This window comes from Bufo bufo, chromosome 4 (assembly GCF_905171765.1).
Source record: "Bufo bufo chromosome 4, aBufBuf1.1, whole genome shotgun sequence".
NCBI lineage: Eukaryota > Metazoa > Chordata > Amphibia > Anura > Bufonidae > Bufo > Bufo bufo.
Window position 1 is genome coordinate 448,439,437 of NC_053392.1, and position 20,361 is coordinate 448,459,797.

General features: G+C 46.4%; 1 protein-coding gene across 1 annotated transcript in view; it reads right to left on the bottom strand.

The window, feature by feature from the left end:
- Positions 1-20,361, bottom strand: part of SMOC2 (SPARC related modular calcium binding 2) — a 500,318-nt gene that overhangs the window by 330,010 nt on the left and 149,947 nt on the right. Inside the window, exon 3 of the mRNA XM_040429405.1 lies at positions 13,613-13,719. Within this exon, the coding sequence (XP_040285339.1) occupies positions 13,613-13,719 (107 nt within the window). The remainder of the gene's footprint in view (positions 1-13,612; positions 13,720-20,361) is intronic.

The window sequence follows — 20,361 nt, forward strand, 5'->3', positions numbered from 1 at the left end:
TGGAGGTATAAATCATTTGGCAAATGTTTGTCCCTCTAGGAGATTCAGGGAGTTTTTAGAGAATAAGAAAAGAAACAAAAAGAAAAAGTCCTCTAAAAATGTTCCATCTGTTACTATTGGCAAGGTTGATGAGGAAATTGAAGGTTTTCCGTTTACTTGTAGTTCCCGTTTTGTCCTACCTGCCAGGGAGGCGCTAGAGAGCAAGAACATGGTTTGTGAGATTTTTGTAGATAGTGGAGCAGCTGTCAATCTCATTGATAATCAATTTGCTATAACATATGGTTTCCAGGTATGCACTTTGGGAAAGGACATACCTGTTTTTGCTATTGATTCCGCTCCACTTTCTAAAAAATCATTAAAGCGCTTAGTTCACAATATCGGTTTGACTGTGGGTGATGCTCATGTTGAGGATGTGTCATGTTTCATCCTAGGCAGGTTACCTACTCCTCTAGTGTTAGGGGTACCCTGGCTCACTAAACATAACCCCACCATTGAATGGCAAGCAAGGCAAATAAATGGTTGGAGTGACTTTTGCAGAGAGAATTGCCTCTCGATGTCTCTTTCAGAGGTTTCTACTAAGACTGTACCATCTTTTCTTTCTGAATTTTCTGATGTGTTTTCTGAGAGTGGTGTTCAGGAGCTGCCCCCTCACCGGGAGTACGATTGCCCTATTAATCTCATCCCAGGCGCCAAGCTGCCTAAATCTCGTTTATACAATCTCTCCCAACCTGAAAGGGTCGCTATGCGTTCTTATATCTCTGAGAGCCTGAGAAAGGGACACATACGACCCTCGAAGTCACCTGTTGCCGCTGGTTTCTTTTTTGTTAAGAAAAAAGATGGTTCTTTAAGACCATGTCTGGATTTCAGGGAGCTGAACAGTATCACAATTCGTGACCCTTATCCGCTTCCTCTGATCCCAGACCTGTTTAACCAGATTGTTGGGGCTAAAGTTTTTTCCAAGTTGGATTTAAGAGGGGCATACAACCTGGTCAGGGTCAGAGAAGGGGACGAATGGAAGACGGCCTTCAATACCCCTGAGGGCCATTTTGAGAATTTGGTTATGCCTTTTGGTTTGATGAATGCTACAGCCGTCTTCCAACATTTTGTGAACAGCATTTTATATCATTTAATGGGGAAATTTGTACTAGTGTATCTAGATGACATTTTGATTTTTTCTCCTGATTTCAAAACTCATAGGGACCACCTACGTCAGGTCTTGCTCATTCTGCGGGAGAATAAATTGTACGCTAAACTGGAGAAATGTGTGTTTGCGGTTCCAGAAATTAAATTTTTCTCCCTCTGTCAGCTGTCATCTATTAAGCAGTGATTGCCTCCCTATATATCTCCTCCCATATTGCTTCACTTTGCGGTTTATACTACTTCCTGGATTGGTTTCACTGCTTGAAGTTGCTACTGCTGGTTCCTCAAGATAAGTCTATTTCTGTATTTGTGTCTTCCTGTTGGCTTCATTCTAGGTGACCCTGACTCCCTCCGTATTGAGTGCAGGGAGCCGGTGGTCGTGTCCCCTCACTATTATAGGGTTTGCAGGTGTCACTCAGTCTAAGGTACGTGGACATGCAACTTTCTATCATTAAGATCTTTGCATGGGCCGAGCAGTGAGGGAGAGCTCTAGGGCATTAATAGGGCTCACCCTTTTGTTCCTTAGTTTGGGATCAAGTCAGCCGGATCTTTATTTGTTACATATTGTTTCCTGCTACACCATCCGTGACATTCATCCGTGACATTATATTAATGGGGTTTCAATTGGAGGACAGACGGAGTTCCCTCCCTATGTATAACTGCTTAGATGCTGCAATCACTATTGACTGTGATAAATAAGAGCCAAGTGCCAGCTGTATAATATAATTGGCACCTGCAAATGATGGTGTGGACACAGCTCCTGAGGCCCTGCCACCACCATGACATACTATTATAGCAGAGTTAACTACCAGCATTCGTCATGTAATAGTATATCACAGAGCAAAGTGGGGTTAAAGGGAGACATAAAAAAATAATGTTATTTAAAAGGAACCTATCATGTTTAACAGCCCAGCATGTTATAGAGCAGGTGGAGCTGAGTAGATTGATATATAGTTTTATAGTAAAAGATTCAGTCCTATCAGTGATATACAGCCTTCCTGCTACGACTGTGCATACAGCGATAGCTGTCCATTACTTATAGGCAGGGGCGCACCACTAATGAGGCAAGGTGAGGCAGTTGCCTCAGGCGGCACCATGTTGGTGGGAGTGGGGGGCGGCAGCGCTGCACAGCTGATCCTTTACATAGTGACAGTGCACAGAGTACCGATTAGGTCAGTACTCTATGCGCTGTGTTAGGGAGGAAGATCAGATTAGGACCTTCCCCTCACTGCTACTGAGGCACAGTACTCATACTCTGCACTCGATGTGTCACTGCGTAAGACCAGCTCAGGACGTGTCAGTGCTGGCCCTACTCAGAGCTATTGAGGAGAAGTCGGCATGTCCTGAGCTACATCTGTGGGGATGGGTGAATATTTCATAGATGTGTTTGTGGCAGTCCTGCAGCATGTGTGAACTCTGCAGGCAGGTAGCGGCTGTCAGGTCCAAATGCCACTAAGAAGGCACCTCGTCCTTGTTGGGAACCCATGACAGTCTAAGTGCTGCGTTCTTTTCACCCCTCTTTCTTGATGTGCGTGTATGGGGGAGGTGAAGCCCTTGACTGTAGGAATTCTTTAACTTGGAAGCAAACACTGCAACATCTCTTGTGATTTATGACTATGACTCTGGTCTGTAAGTTTCACTCTTAACTCTTACATCCTGGGGTCGTTTCTGAGGCTGCTGCTTTTGTTCTGTACCAGGGGCAGCTTCAGTTTTGTGACTTGTATCATCCACCTTTCCCACACAAGATAGGAAAGGGGGGCACACAATCTGCAAGAGGTCCTGGGGAGAAGAGGGACCTGTCTCCTCACTGCCGCTAACATCGCCCCTGCCACCTTCTATCTCCTCCCTGCCCCCAACATCGTCTCTGACACCTTGTGTCTCCATTATGCCCCTGGGTAGAAACCCTTCCACCCTGTGTCTCCTCTCTGCCCCTAAATCCAACTCATACCTTGACAAATGTCAGATATTAAAATACTTATGTCACACATAGCCATTGGCTAGCAAACACCTGGGTTCACATTTCTCACCAGTAACAGCGGCTGCATCGTTGCTCTTGGTAATGTCTATGCCCGTCTGACTATGCTTGCACTTCTGGTACCTACTCAGGTACCTCCTGGCCCGCCCAGACCAGCTTCCACTGACTCAGGGATTGCTCTGGAGTAGCCCCTGGAAACTACCCTAACGGCTCAAGTCTATCCTTACCATCAGAGGCTCTAGTGAATACCAGGTAGTTGCTTAGACACGCCTCTCCAGAGTATAGCCAGTCAGTGGCACATTGGGTTCACACCCGCTGATCCGTGACATCACCTACATTGTGTTGTCTGTCTATCTATCTATCTCATATCTAGCTATGTATCCATCTACCTATCTCATATCTATCTATTATCTATCTATGTAGCTATCTTTCTATCTATCTCCTATCTATCTATCTATCTATCTCCTATCTATCTTATATCTATCTATCTCCTATCGATCTATCTATCTATTTAAAGTGAGGAACAGAAGTATTCGAACACCCTGCGATTTCTCCTACTTAGAGATCATGGAGGGGTCTGAAATTCACATTGTAGGTGCATTCCCACTCAGAGACAGAATAAAATTAAGAAAATCTGAAAATCACATTGTATGATTTTTAAAGAATTTATTTGTCTTGCACTGCTGAACATAAGTATTTGAACACCTGAGAAACAGCAAGAATTCTGTCTCTCAAAGACCTGTTACTGTGCCTTTAAAAAGTCCACCTCTACTCCACTCATTAATCTAACTTAGTAGCACCTATCTGAGCCCTTTAAAGACACCTGTCCACCCCACAGTCAGTCAGACGCCAACTACTACCATGGGCAAGACCAAAGAGCTGTCAAAAGACACCATAGACAAAATTGTGAACCTGGAAAAGGGCTAAGGGGCAATAGTCAAGCAGCTTGGTAAAAATAGATCAACTGTTGGAGCAATTGTTAGAAAATGGAAGAGAATAAAGATGACTGTCAGTCTCCCCCAGACAGGGGCTCCATGCAAGATCTCACCTCGTAAGGTATCACTGATGATAAGAAAGGGGAGGAATCAGTCCAGAACTACAAGGGAGGAGCTGGTAAATGACATGAAGAGAGCTGGGACCACAGTTTCAAAGGTCACTGTCGGTAGAACACTACGTCGTCATGGTTTCAAATCATGCATTGCACGGACGGTTCCCCTGCTCAAGTCATCACATGTCCAGCGAAGTCTGAAGTTTGCCAGTTACCATCTGGATGATCCAGAGGAGACATGGGAGAAAGTCATGTGGTCAGATGAGACCAAAGTAGAACTTTTTCGTCTAAACTTCACTCGCTGTGTTTGGAGGAAAAAGAAGGATGAGTTGCATCCCAAGAACGCCATCCCTACTGTGAAGCATGGGGGTGGTAACATCATGCTTTGGAGGTGCTTTTCTGCGGAGGGGACAGGATGACTGCACTGTATTAAGGAAGAGAGGAGGAATGGGGCCATTTATTGTGAGATTTTGAGCAACAACCTCCTTCCCTCAGTCAGAGCATTGAAGATGGGTCGTGGCTGGGTCTTCTAACATGACAACGAGCTGAAGCACAAAGCCAAGGAGTGGATCCGTAAGAAGCATATCAAGGTTCTGGGGTGGCCTAGCCAGTCTTCAGACCTAAATCCAATAGAACATCTTTGGAGGGAGCTGAAACTCTGTGTTGCTCAGTGACAGCCCCCAACCTGGAGATCTGTGTGGAGGAGTAGGCCAAAATCCCTGTTGAAGTGTGTGCAAACCTGGTCAAGAACTACAGTAAACGTTTGACCTCTATAATTGCAAACAAAGGTTTCTGTACCAAATATTAACACATTTTTTCAGATGTTCAAATACTTATGTTCAGCAGTGCAAGACAAATAAATTCTTTAAAAATCATACAAATGTAATTTCCTGAAATGTTTTTTTAAATTCTGTCTCTCAGAGTGGGAATGCACCTACAATGTGAATTTCAGACCCCTCCATGATTTCTAAGTGGGAGAACTTGCAAAATTACAGGGTGTTCAAATACTTCTATTCCTCACTGTATCTATAAACTATCTCTCATATCTATCAATCTATTTCTATCTCTATGATCTATCAATAAGGCATATTTACTAAGAACAGCTTTTTATGACGGTCTCAGTTCCCCACTCTGTGCTGCAGTTAGATTTTTGTAATCTATAACAAGTGTAGGAAGGCTCAAGGGGTCAGTCATTGATGAAAGGAATGTGTCAACGAGGTTCCTGGCCTCAGTGAGATAAGAGCGGGTAGTTTTAAGTGTCAGCGGCAGCTATTGCTGATTGACAATGTTTGTTGTTAGTATGGCTGTAAAGCCTATCTGGGCCAGCTCTTACTGGGAGTAGCCAAAGTGCTGTGTGGGTGGCTTCTCCCCATGCTCCAGGCCGGGTCTTTATTGGCCTATATAAAACCCAGTGTCACGGAACCATGAACCAGACGTACAACAAGAGATAAGTGAAAATAAGAAGGCTTTATTGAAAATAAAGCTGTAAAGCAAAAGTCCAAACGGATGGTGAAACCGAGCAGAGTCTTTGCGAAGCCAGAGGTCAGGAACCAGAAGGGTAGTCAGACGAAGCCAGGATCAGGAACCAGCAGGGTAGTCAGACGAAGCCAGGATCAGGAACCAGCAGGGTAGTCAGACGAAACCAGGATCAGGAACCAGCAGGGTAGTCAGACGAAGCCAGGATCAGGAACCAGAAGGGTAGTCAGACGAAGCCAGGATCAGGAACCAGAAGCAGCAGCAGTCTTAGAAGCATGTGAACACAAGGGGACCAAGCAAGGAACTGAAGCCACAGACCTCCTATATATATGAGCTAGGCATCCAGCTCCTCCCAGGGGAAGGAGGAGCCGCAGGGTGGAAGGCTACAAGAAACCAAGATGGCCGCCAGCACATGTCAAACGAAGGAGAGCAGCAAGCAGGTAAGACCATGACAGTACCTCCCCCTCAAGGGCCCCTCCTCCGCGGAGCACAAAACGGTTTCTGAGGGAAGCGTGCGTGGAAGGCTCGGAGCAAGGCAGGAGCATGGACATCTGCGGAGGGAACCCAGGAACGCTCCTCTGGACCATAACCACGCCAATGGACCAAAAACTGCAACCGACCGCGGACCAGGCGTGAGTCCAGGATATTGCTCACCTCATATTCCTCACGATTGCCCACTTGGACCGGACGAGGCCGAGGAACCGAGGAAGTGAAACGATTACACACCAGTGGCTTCAACAGGGAGACATGAAACACGTTGGAGATCCGCATGCCAGGAGGAAGCGCAAGGGCATAGGCTACCGGGTTTACCCTGCGAAGCACTCGGAAGGGACCAACAAAGCGAGGCGCCAGCTTGGGAGTGGGCACTCGAAGGTTGAGGTTGCGGGTGGACAACCATACACGGTCTCCGACCTGGTAGGAAGGAGCAGGCGCTCGTCTGCGATCAGCCTGGAGTCTCTGGCGCTGCGCAGAGACCTCAAGGGACTTCTGTATCTGTACCCAAGAAGCACGTAGGACGGAAAGGTGATCCTCCACAGCCGGAATATCCTGGGGAGAGAATACCTCCGGTAACACGGCAGGTTGGAACCCATAATTGGCCATGAAGGGAGACGTCCCAGAGGAAGAGTTCACCGCCGTGTTCCTGGCAAACTCAGCCCAAGGCAGGAGGTCAACCCAATTGTCTTGGTGATCGGAGACATAGCAACGAAGGAATTGCTCCAAGGCCTGATTGGATCGTTCTGCGGCCCCATTGGACTGAGGGTGGTAGGCCGAGGAGAAGGAGAGATGAATCCCCAACTGGGAGCAAAAGGCGCGCCAGAACCTGGACACAAACTGACTCCCCCGATCCGACACAATCTCCTTAGGCAAACCGTGCAACCGGAAGACCTCCCTGGCAAAAATCGTGGCCAACTCTTGTGCAGAGGGTAACTTCTTGAGAGGAACACAGTGGCACATTTTGGAAAACCGATCCACAATCATGAGAATGACCGTATGGCCTCGGGATGCAGGGAGGTCCACAATGAAATCCATCCCCAGGTGTGACCATGGACGCTCCCCGGTGGCTATGGGTTGCAGAAGGCCCAACGGAAGGTGCCGAGGGGACTTACTCTGGGCACAAACGGAGCATGCCGCTACATATGCGGCGATGTCGGAACGTAGGGAAGGCCACCAGAACAGACGTGAAACAGCCCAGGACAGCTGATTCTTTCCAGGATGCCCCGCGGTCTTGGAGTTATGGTAGGTTCGCAACAACCGAGTGCGCAACTCCTCAGGCACAAAACATCTGCCGTTGGGTCTCCCAGAGGGAGCACCAGATTGAGCCGCCAAAATCTGCTCACCCAGGGGAGAGGTCAGGCTGGTGCGAATGGCGGCCAGGATCTGATTCGGAGGTATGACCGAAGTCGGAATCGACTCCTCCCTGGACAGCTCGGAGTACTGCCGTGATAAGGCATCCGCCCTGATGTTCTTGGAACCGGGTAGGTAGGAGACCACGTAATTAAAACGTGACAAGAACAGAGCCCATCTGGCCTGACGTGGTGTCAATCTCTTGGCCTCAGAAAGGTAGGTCAGATTCTTGTGGTCCGTCAGGATGAGAACCGGAACCACCGAACCCTCGAGCAAGTGCCTCCATTCTTTAAGGGCCTGCACGATGGCCAATAACTCCCTGTCACCAATCTGATAGTTGCACTCCGCGGAAGACAGTTTCCGGGAGTAAAACCCACAAGGAAGCAGAGGACCCTCTGGTGTTCTACGCTGAGACAGAAGGGCGCCTACTCCCGTCTCAGACGCGTCCACCTCGAGGACAAAGGGCAACCCAGGGTTGGGATGCGACAGAATCGGAGCCGACACAAAGGCGGACTTTAGGGCCTCAAAAGCTCGGATGGCCTCGAGCGGCCAGACCTGGGAATTACTGCCCTTCCTGGTCAGATCCGTGAGAGGCTTGGCCAGCATGGAAAAGTCCCTGATGAACTTCCGATAATAATTGGCGAAGCCCAAAAAGCGCTGCAGGGAACGAAGACCACTGGGCTGGGGCCACTGTAAGACAGCCGAAACCTTCTCAGGATCCATGGAGAACCCCTCAGCGGAAATGATGTAACCTAAGAAGGTTACCTGGGATCGGTGAAATTCGCATTTCTCAAGCTTACCGAACAGCTTGTTCTCTCGTAACCGTTGCAACACTCGTCTGACATCCAGAATGTGGGCCTCCATGGATTCAGAATATACCAAGATGTCATCCAAATAGACTACCACACACTGCTGCAACAGGTCACGGAAAACATCGTTGATGAATTCCTGAAAGACTGCGGGCGCATTGCACAACCCAAAGGGCATAACCAAGGATTCGTAATGACCGGTCCTGGTGTTAAACGCGGTCTTCCACTCATCGCCCGCCTTGATCCTTACCAGGTTATATGCCGCCCTCAGGTCGAGTTTGGTAAAGACCGTGGCCCCTTTAAGGCGATCGAACAGCTCGGAAATCAAGGGTATCGGGTAAGCGTTCTTGATCGTGATGCGATTGAGACCCCTGTAATCGATGCAAGGCCTCAACTCACCGCCCTTCTTTTTCACAAAGAAAAATCCAGCCCCTGCCGGGGACGAAGATTTGCGAATGTGTCGGCGTGAAAGCGCCTCCCTCACGTACTCCTCCATGGCCTCATTCTCCGCTACCGACAGTGGATAGACCTTGCCACGAGGAGGAACGGCACCAGATTGTAACTCTATGGCACAATCATATGGGCGGTGCGGAGGTAGGGCAACCGCGCGCACCTTATCGAATACATCCCGGTACTCCTCATATTCAGGAGGCAACAGAGAGTCCGAGGAAGTACACAGCAACTTGACAGACCCATGGATGCAACTAGCCCCACACTGCGGTGACCACGAGAGGATCTCGACCGATCTCCAATCGAAAGTCGGATTATGCTTCTGGAGCCAGGGGTACCCCAAGACCACCGAGTAGTGTGGAGACGAAATAACCTGGAGGCAGACCGACTCTCTGTGAACGGCACCAATGGCTATCCCCACTGGAAGGGTCTCATGAGTCACGTGTGGCGGCAGAAGGGGTCTGCCGTCTATCGCCTCAAGAGCCAGTGGGGAACCTCGAGCCTGCAGAGGAATGGAATTGGCGGCAGCGAACACACTATCAATGAACAAACCACCAGCACCAGAGTCCACCAACGCCTGGGTCGTCACCGAGCCCCCGACCCAGGAGAGGACAACAGTGATCAGTGGTTTGTCAACACGGGAAACCGGGGACGAGGAGACTCCACCCAAGATCTGCCCCCGACAGGATCTCAGGGTACGAGCGTTTCCCGGACGGTTCGGACATGCCAACCGAAAATGCCCACCGAGACCACAGTACATGCATCGGCCCTCACGTCTCCGGAGTGCCCTCTCCCCCTCGGACAGGCGAGCAAACCCCAGCTGCATGGGTTCACCCCCAGACAAGTCATCCCCAGGAGGCGTGGGAGGAGAGGGAGGCACGGGTGGGACAGCAAACGTAGGCACCAATCTGTTAGAAGACCTCCGCAGGTTCTCCTTAAAGGAAGGTCTCTCCCTGAGTCTGGTGTCAATCAAAATCAGGAAAGAAATAAGAGACTCGAGCTCAACTGGTAGGTCCTTAGCTGCAACCTCATCCTTCAAGGCATCCGAGAGACCATGAGAGAAAGCAGCGACCAGAGCCTCATTATTCCAGCCCACCTCTGCTGCCAGGGTACGAAACTCAATGGCGTATTCAGCTACGGATCGTGAACCCTGTCTGATGGACATAAGGAGCTTCGCAGCAGAGGCAGCACAAGCCGGCACATCGAATACCTTCCGAAGAGAAGCAACAAAACCGGAAAACTCGGCAACCACCGGATTGTTGTTCTCCCATAAAGGGCTGGCCCAGGCCAAGGCCTTGTCCGAGAGCAGCGAGATCAAGAAGCCCACCTTTGATCTCTCAGTAGGAAAGGCATGTGGCAGTAACTCGAAATAAATGCCCACCTGGTTAAGGAAACCTCGGCACTGAGTTGGCTCTCCCCCAAAGCGCTGTGGAAGAGGGGCAGAACCGGTCATACCCCGAAACACCGCAGGCGCAACAACAGGTGTCGGGGTAGACTCTGGCGCAACAACCGGAGCGGCAGTAGGAGCGAGCCCAGGAGCGACAACCGACCCATCGGCAACGGGAGCGAAATGAGCCGTGCGTTCAAGCAGGGTTTGCAACGCCACAGCGAACCGACCCAACAGGTGATCCTGCTGATCAAGTCTGGCAACCAGCGTGGGTAGCGAGGATGGCCCTGTACCGTCAGAATTCATGGCTTGGTCCTAATGTCACGGAACCATGAACCAGACGTACAACAAGAGATAAGTGAAAATAAGAAGGCTTTATTGAAAATAAAGCTGTAAAGCAAAAGTCCAAACGGATGGTGAAACCGAGCAGAGTCTTTGCGAAGCCAGAGGTCAGGAACCAGAAGGGTAGTCAGACGAAGCCAGGATCAGGAACCAGCAGGGTAGTCAGACGAAGCCAGGATCAGGAACCAGCAGGGTAGTCAGACGAAACCAGGATCAGGAACCAGCAGGGTAGTCAGACGAAGCCAGGATCAGGAACCAGAAGGGTAGTCAGACGAAGCCAGGATCAGGAACCAGAAGCAGCAGTCTTAGAAGCATGTGAACACAAGGGGACCAAGCAAGGAACTGAAGCCACAGACCTCCTATATATATGAGCTAGGCATCCAGCTCCTCCCAGGGGAAGGAGGAGCCGCAGGGTGGAAGGCTACAAGAAACCAAGATGGCCGCCAGCACATGTCAAACGAAGGAGAGCAGCAAGCAGGTAAGACCATGACACCCAGCCAGCAATCTCAGCTGGGTGTGGTTGATCCTCAATCTGACAGGGAAGCTGTGAAGACTCTGTGTTGGGATCTGTGAATTGGTGCCATGCTAAAGGCTTGAAAGTCGCATGCTGGAAAAAAGGCACCTAAAGCCTGTTGTGGACGGCTGGGGGAAAGACTGCTAACCAGGTGAAGATTTTCTTCTCTGGACATTGCATGGTGTAAACAAACACCAAGACTGAACGGTCATTTTGTGTTTCCTTATGTGTGAATAAACACCGAACTGTTTAAGTTAAAGACTTTGTGATTGCCTCTATACTGCGTCCGCTAGCCTGTCTACCAGAGCAAAACTCCACAATTGGTGGAGGATGCGGGCAAACTCAGTGAGGCTGGCCTGAAGGCTGAAAGGTTTTTGTTTTTCCCGGGCTCAAATGCATGTCTTATATTAAGCCGGCAAGATACGACCCGTGTCCCCTGACAAAATGGAGTTGGTTGCGAAAGCCCTCGTGGAGGTTAACTTGCAGCAGCAGGAGGCTAACAAGCAGCAGCAGGAAACTAACCAGCTGCTATTACAGCATGTAATAGCATTGCAAGCTGCCGGAGCCTCCCAGATCGTCCACAATACCCGGAAAGCTGTCCGTGTGGTGATCCCTAAGATGTCCCCCTCGATTGACGTCGAGACCTATCTGGCGATGTTCGAAAAGGTGGCCGTGAGGGAGAAGTTACCCCGAGATCAGTCGTCGCTCCGTTCCTGGCATCTGGGCCCCAGCAAGTGTTTTTTGATAATCCGGATGTTCAAGCGGCCGACTACCCGACCGTAAAAGGTGAGATCCTGACGAGACTGGGGGTGAATGTATTGGTCCGTGCTAAGCGGGTGCACCAGTGGGAATTTAACTCGGCTGAACCCGCCAGACCATAATATTATGACCTGCTGCACCGGTTGCAGAAATGGCTGCAGTCTGACATATTGACTCCCACTGCTATGCTGGACCGTCTTTTGGAGGGCTTTGCCGTACCCTCACCAGCACTGGATCGGCCAGGCATCTCCTGGTAATGCCTTAAATATGGTCGACCTGGTGTAGCGCTTCGAGGCCACCAGAAATCTGCAGGTGGGTTCTTGTGGGAGGGGGCCAGTCAATCCCCGGAAATATCTACCCCAGACTCGGCGGCTGATGCCAGCCAAACCCGCCCGGGAAGTATCCCCTGCAGACCCAGCCCCGGTGGTTTGCTGGCAGTGTGATGAGCCTGGACACATGAGGGCCGACTGTCCCCATCGAGGTGAACCCATGGATACCAACTATGGCTACCGCCACTCATTGTATGCCAGGAACCTGTGTTCCCCAGGTACCTCCGAGACTGTAGCCAATAGCCACCTGTGCCAGGTGCAAGAGGGGGACACTCTGGTGGTTCAGGTAGCCTGGTGTCCCTGGTAAGAGCTGCCCTGGTGAGGCCCATCGAGTATACTGGGTGAAAGGTCGGCGTTGTGTGCATTAATGGGGACTTAAAAGACTATCCCACCTCCCTGGTCTCTCTATCAACGGTGGCCCACAGGTGGACTCATGAGATGGCAGTTGCCACAAAGTTATCGTATGAACTAATAATTGGAAGAGACTTCTCTGGTTTCCCTGCATTATGGTCGGATACGAAAGTTACCGTTCCCCGTGAGACAGATGTAACCCTAGCAGAGTGACCCAGCTCAGGGGGGACACCAGAACCCTGGGAACCTGAGTCTGAAGGGCCAGCTGTAGGGGTGACTGCCACTTCGGTGGAAGAGGGGGAGACAACCCCGCTAAGTGTGATGGTGGGAGACAGGGAGGACTTGCCGGCAGGTCCAGAACTAGCCGACCTCAATGTCTCCTGGGATAATTTTGGTACTGCATAACACCGGGACCCAACCCTATCCCGAGCCTGGGAAACTGTATTAATAATAGATGGGGAACCCCAACAACAGGGGGCACAGCCGGTGTTTCTCCCAGGGACAATCATTTAATCCTGTTCTTGTAGTTCAGTGGCTGACATAAACCCATTTTTAAAGTCCATCTGCACTGTCTGTGAGTTCAGGGACCCAGGGGGTGACATATCCTAATTTTTTTCTGTAAAGTACCCCTGTGCTGCATTTCTGAGAGTGAAATATAAATCAGTTAAATCCATCTGTTCCATTGTGGGGTGACATATAGGGTTGAGCGAACCCGAACTGTAAAGTTCGGGTTCGTACCGAACTTTTACTGAAATGGCGATTTCTTAGCGCTTTTTGAAAGGCTGCAGAGCAGCCAATCAACCACCGTTTAACTGTCTGACCTTAGAAGCCATCACAGCCATGCCTACTAATGGCATGGCTGTGATTGGCCAGTGCAGCACGTGACCCAGATCTATATAAGCTTGAGTCGCGTAGCGCTGCACATCACTCTGCTGTTACTAGTGTAAAAAAAACGTTTACATGTAGAAAATCTATTAGAGCCCTGGAGGCATTTAGTCTAGTGATTAAATGCTCAAATTGCTAAAACATTTACTCTCTCCACCAGGACTATAATTACAAATAAGTCTAAATCTGTGGTTATGTGATTTATAATTTATTTTGACTCATGGCTTGACTTAATTACTGCTATTGTAGACTAATTACAAAAGCGCATATATGCAATTGATAAATAAATCAAAATGTCCAACCTCACTGTATGTGCCATCATCATTGCACTCTGGGATAAACACTTGCTGAAATTCTTTGCGGGCTTGTTCTTGAGTGTATTTCCTCTCTGCAACACATCTGGAAACATCTTAAAATAAATAATGGGGAAAAATGATGTTGTTATTATGTAATAGAAAAGCCTACATCTCCAACATTTACCATCTCAAGTTGACAGTCTAAGGGTGGGTTTACACTAGCGTTAGGGATTTCATTATGGCTTTCCGTTATAACATGGTTATAACGGAAAATAACGGAATGCCCAGATAGAATGCTTTCAGTCCTAATAGGAGTCAATGGGAAAGCACAATGGATCAGTTTGGATCCCGTTATGCAAGACGGAAAACCAAGTCCTGTCGACAGGACATTGTTTTCAGTCTTGCATAACGGGACCCAGACGGATCTGTTTTGATTCCCATAGACTTCTATTAGTACGGAGAGCAAACGGAATGCAATTTAAAGGCTTACGCTTTGCATTCCGTCATAATACAAGTCTATGGGCAGAAGAACGGATCCGTCCTTCCGTTTTATGGATTCCGTTATTTTCCATTATAACCATGTTATAATGGAAAGCCGTAACAGAATCCCTAACGCTAGTGTGAACCCACCCTAAACCACAAGCTTATACTTCGAGCTTCACAATTTATAGTGAAAATGTTTTTACAATACATATACTAGTGTTCACAAATAAATTGGGATGTAACCTGTAGCTAAAAAAACAAAGTATTAATAGTCTCAGACTAGCGTACCCTGGGCCCTTTGTGATACCGCACAGTCCCTTCAATGGTCTTTACTTCCTAGTTTTCCTTGACACACATAGAAAATGACAACTAAACCAATCAGTGGCCATAGAAATGACCACCAAAGCCAGTGATCGGATAAGCAGTGCACACATTTTCTGTGTGTTAAGAGGGAGCAGGAACCAGCAAACAGCCTGTAAAGAGAATCTCCAGGATCGTTTTACTCAAGGATGATATAAGGAAACAAGCAGAGAAACGTAACTTGGAACAACAGCTCCACTGATCTCATGCGGAGTAACACAAACTTCTCACAAGAGGAAACTGGCTTAGAGGTTAAAACAGTCTCTCACAGTGGGCATAGTCTTCGTGGCAAACACACAATCTCTCATGGTTTCTTTTTGGGGGACACCGGCTTACTTTCTCACACACTCTGTCTCCTCTGATGACAGGTTCCAATCTGGCTCTCTCTTTCTCTTCTGGTTGTGCTGAGCTTTAATGAGCAATGACAAACTTGCCATGGCGTCTCCTTCTCAGTACCATTAATAAAGATGGCAGATGCTGTTTGTGACAGGCCATAGCAACACTCCAAACAGTGCACTCTGAACACTCTACTAAGGTGTTTCTACAGGCTGTGGATCCTTTCCATCCAGCACACCAATGTATAATCTGTACACATCTAAACAAGTTGCAGTATTCCTTTTTGCCATACCCACCACACTCCCTGTATCTGAACTTCAGATGGTCTCTACTTGGCACAGCCACACTCTATATTGATTTTTCAAACTTGTAGAAAACTGGCTGGACTATACTAGCTGACCTGGCTATTCAGAAGTCTATTTATGATCCAGCCTGTGAAGACTATAAAGTTTGTCTACCCTGATTTGTGTCTTGCTGCCATGTCAATCCTTTCTGGGTCCTTGAGTGGTGTGCCAATTGACAAGTGTCACTCACTTCTATTTTAAAACTACAACTCCTCTCTCCACTAGGGTAGCATTTCCCAGTTCATTTTCTGCTGCGTGCTAACAACCATGAGGTCTTTCCTCAGATGTGCTACACAGTATGAGGATACCTTGTGTGTGACCGCTATTCTGATCCTTTACTCAACCCAGCTTTGCTGCATATCTGGCCTTAACCCATTTATGGCTAACAGCAGCACATTTCTCCTCAATTCACAGTTTGTTTTATCAAAGTAACAGTGCGGTCTCCATCACAAAAAACTGCTGTAGCTATTAACATTCTGCCTGAGGGTTTATGACTCAAATGGTTGTTTCACCTTTATCACAGACATACTTTGCACACTCTAATAATACTTTTGTGTAAGTTTATGATTCTCTCCAAAAAGGACACAATGCACATTCTGCACTGGCAGTTGTACAGGTTGTAGTATCCCTCTTTGTGACACACTCCACGTTCACTGTATATTTACTGCCTTTACTTAGAGTCGGTATACCACACTATGAGTGTTTCACACTCTCAGCAAGCTGGCTGGTCTGTACTGGTTGACCTGGCTACTTACAGGTCCACTGCGGTGGCTACCCCTGGTCCAGGCTACCTTTCTAGAGAGTTGTAGAGATAGTTACACAGAGGTCTTCTTAGTGGTCCAAGCTACCTTTCTACAGAGTTGTAGAGATAGTCACACAGATGTCTTCTTAGTGGTGATTACTGCTGTAATACTTCAGTACTGCTCATTATTATATGGCTCCATCCTAGGCATTCCATGCCTAAGAGGTTTTAGGACCGAAACATCATGTATATGTTTTCACTTCTGTGGATTACAATTAAATAAATTTACAAGCATCATATTTACTTTGAGTGACAAGTATTTATTATTGAATCTAATGTGTATGGGGAGCTCCCGTCTCTTCCCCAACAGCTGATGTTGGGGGAGAAAAGGTTTGGGAGAATTAAATTTTTTTTTGCTGTTTGGTTCTCCTAAGAGATAAGCCACAGCCAGGTGTCTTACAGTGTCCTTATCCTCTCTCCCTATAGAAAATATATACATGTTCAGCTGAACTGAGCATGTATGTGCCTGAGGAAGTCAGAATAGATAGCTATTGGCTGACAGCCATTAAAGGCTGTCAGCCTTCTGTGCCCCCCACCCACCTCTAGGAAACAGCAAGCAGAAAATTATTACGCTGAAACCAAAGAATAATCTTAAAATAAAATCTTCCTGTAGTTCCAATGATAATCTGGCCCCTGTTTTAAACTAATTATCCCCTGAAAGCCTTCATTTTTAATCTCAGATGCCGCAATCAGCGATGAACACGGCATGTAAGGGGTTTAATGACAAGGGCAGCGCAATCGCAGTTCCCCCTCATTGCATCCACTACATATAAAGAAATGTGCTTCGTGACAAACTAATTTGTCACAAAGCAAATTTCTTTGTAAAATTTGGTGAAGCGGCCAATCTGAATTTACCATAACTTCGCTCATCTCTATTTTCCACTTCAAAAAAGGTTTAAAATAAGCATATGATTGATTTAAATTGCAATTCACATTGTAGTTTACATGTGGTGTTGGAATCAGTATTCGTAGGTGGGGTTAACGATGACAGACTTCACATGCACCAATACTTCCAAATTAGTTATTTACATCCATAACAAAATAATGGAAGCCAAACCTTAGTCTTGACTTTGAGAAAGTTCACAATCAAACATAGAAAATACGTGCCTGTCTGGGCACTAACTAAACAATGGTTTCCTCACCTATACTCAGCAATAACATTAAATCAGGCTTTGCACAACAAGCAAGTCTTTCAGCTTCCAGGCACTTAACACTGAATGAGCATTTAATGAATAGTGATGAGTGACAGGGGCAATATTCAAATTCACGATATTTTGCGAATATTTGGTAGAATATTTGTCATATATTCGAGAATTCGCAAATTGAAGATTATTTTCTTGATCGCGGAAAATTGACAATGTAATATTCATGTAATGTGCTCGAAATACAGGCGTGGGTCACTATAGCTACATTTTTCAAACTGCTAGAAGTTTCCTGAGACTGGAGAAAATGGTTGGCACGGCAGAACATTACAAATAGCTTTATATGCAGATAGAGTGCTCCAATATATTTGCAATTGCGAAATTGGCACCAATGATGTGAATATTTTGGCGCAATACGTGCAACTTCACATTTTAACAGGTCTGACTACTTATTAGTGATTGGTGCACTAAGTATTGTTGTGAACTTGTGACATCACAGCACTAAGTATTTATGTATGTATGTAGCATAGATACATACTGTAGATTCACAATGAAGGCATCAAAACTATGGCATCCACACATGTGGAATTATATACATAACAAACAAGTGTGAAACAACTGAAAATATGTCATATTCTAGGTTCTTCAAAGTAGCCACCTTTTGCTTTGATTACTGCTTTGCACACTCTTGGCTTCAAGAGGTAGTCCCCTGAAATGGTTTTCACTTCACATGTGTGCCCTGTCAGGTTTAATAAGTGGGATTTCTTGAAAAATATTTGTAAACTGGGATTCAATAAAACGTAACCTTTACTAGGTCATTTTAAATGACCTAGTAAAGGTTACGTTTTATTGAATCCCAGTTTACAAATATTTTTCAGCTATATTTGGGTGAAACTACATACCACGTACATGCACCAGTCAAGTGGTATAGATAATTGTTTTTAAGTGGGATTTCTTGCCTTATAAATGGGGTTGGGACCATCAGTTGCGTTGAGGAGAAGTCAGGTGGATACACAGCTGATAGTCCTACTGAATAGACTGTTAGAATTTGTATTATGGCGAGAAAAAAGCAGCTAAGTAAAGAAAAACGAGTGGCCATCATTACTTTAAGAAATGATGGTCAGTCAGTCAGCTGAAAAATTGGGAAAACTTTGAAAGTTAGGGCTAGTTGACCATGAAGGAGAGTGATGGGGTGCTGAGCCAGATTACCTGGCCTCCACAGTCACCGGACCTAAACCCAATCGAGATGGTTTGGGGTGAGCTGGACCGCAGAGTGAAGGCAAAAGGGCCAACAAGTGCCAAGCATCTCTGGGAACTCCTTCAAGACTGTTGGAAGACCATTTCAGGGGACTACCTCTTGAAGCTCATCAAGAGAATGCCAAGAGTGTGCAAAGCAGTAATCAAAGCAAAAGGTGGCTACTTTGAAGAACCTAGAATATGACATATTTTCAGTTGTTTCACACTTGTTTGTTATGTATATAATTCCACATGTGTTAATTCATAGTTTTGATGCCTTCATAGTCATGAAAATAAAGAAAACTTTTTGAATGAGAAGGTGTGTCCAAACTTTTGGTTTGTACTGTATATCAGCTAACTAACTATCTAATGACACAACAACGATGCACAGAGCACAGCAATAACACTTCTGTCTCTCTCAGATCTGCAAAATACTGCATACAAGGGCTCTTGGGGAGGTTCTGATATTGTAAGGGGTAGGAAACTTTCCTATTGGTTGCTAGGGATGTTGCTAAGCTCAGACAAAGACATTGTAGCCTTCTCATTGGCCCACAAGCAAGAGAAAAAAAAATCTAGAATATTCGAAATTACAAATATATATCAATATATTCTAAATATTCGCGAATAATATTCACTATTCGAATATTCGAGTCCAACACTTGTCCGCAATTGCGGACAAGAATAGGGCATGTTCTACAAACCGGATTCCAAAAAAGTTGGGACACTAAACAAATTGTGAATAAAAACTGAATGCAATGATGTGGAGATGGCAAATGTTAATATTTTATTTGTAATAGAACGTAGATGACAGATCAAACGTTTAATCCGAGTAAATGTATCATTTTAAAGGAAAAATATGTTGATTCCAATTTTCACGGTGTCAACAAATCCCCAAAAAGTTGGGACAAGTAGCAATAAGAGGCTGGAAAAAGTAAATTTGAGTATAACGAAGAGCTGGAAGACCAATTAACACTAATTAGGTCAATTGGGGAAATTGTGGAATGATTGGATGTCTCATACTCATATTGTGTTATAAACTATGACAGAAGTTTTCTTACTCCTTTTCATGGGGGGAGGGGGGGATGGGGTGGGAAGGGAGGGGGAAAGAGCGTTAATTGGATATGCTTTGTGCCATAAAAAGTGTTTGGGGATATATCTTGTATTGATGTTGTATATTGTATACATTTTCAGGTACCCATGATTGATTATTCCTTACTGCTGTAGTTGGCATTTTGCCTGATGATGCAATTTATTATTGTATTTTGTATTTTATTTTTGTATGTTCCATGGTAAAATGTATAAGTGTCTACAGAAAATGATTATATCATAAAACAATAAAAACGATTTGATTCAAAAAAAATTAGGTCAATTGGCAACATGATTAGATATAAAAAGAGCTTCTCAGAGTGGCAGTGTCTCTCAGAAGCCAAGATGGGTAAAGGATCACCAATTCCCACAATGTTGCGCAGAAAGATAGTGGAGCAATATCAGAAAGGTGTTACCCAGCGAAAAATTGCAAAGACTTTGCATCTATCATCATCAACTGTGCATAACATCATCCGAAGAGCCAGAGAATCTGGAACAATCTCTGTGCGTAAGGGTCAAGGCCGTAAAACCATACTGGATGCCAGTGATCTCCGGGCCCTTAAACGACACTGCACTACAAACAGAAATGCTACTGTAAAGGAAATCACAGAATGGGCTCAGGAATACTTCCAGAAACCATTGTCAGTGAACACAATCCACCGTGCCATCCGCCGTTTCCAGCTGAAACTCTACAGTGCAAAGTAGAAGCCATTTCTAAGCAAGATCCACAAGCTCAGGCGTTTTCACTGGGCCAGGGATCATTTAAAATGGAGTGTGGCAAAATGGAAGACTGTTCTGTGGTCAGACGAGTCACGATTCAAAGTTCTTTTTGGAAATCTGGGACGCCATGTCATCCGGACCAAAGAGGACAAGGACAACCAAAGTTGTTATTAACGCTCAGTTCAGAAGCCTGCATCTCTGATGGCATGGGGTTGCATGAGTGCGTGTGGCATGGGCAGCTTGCAT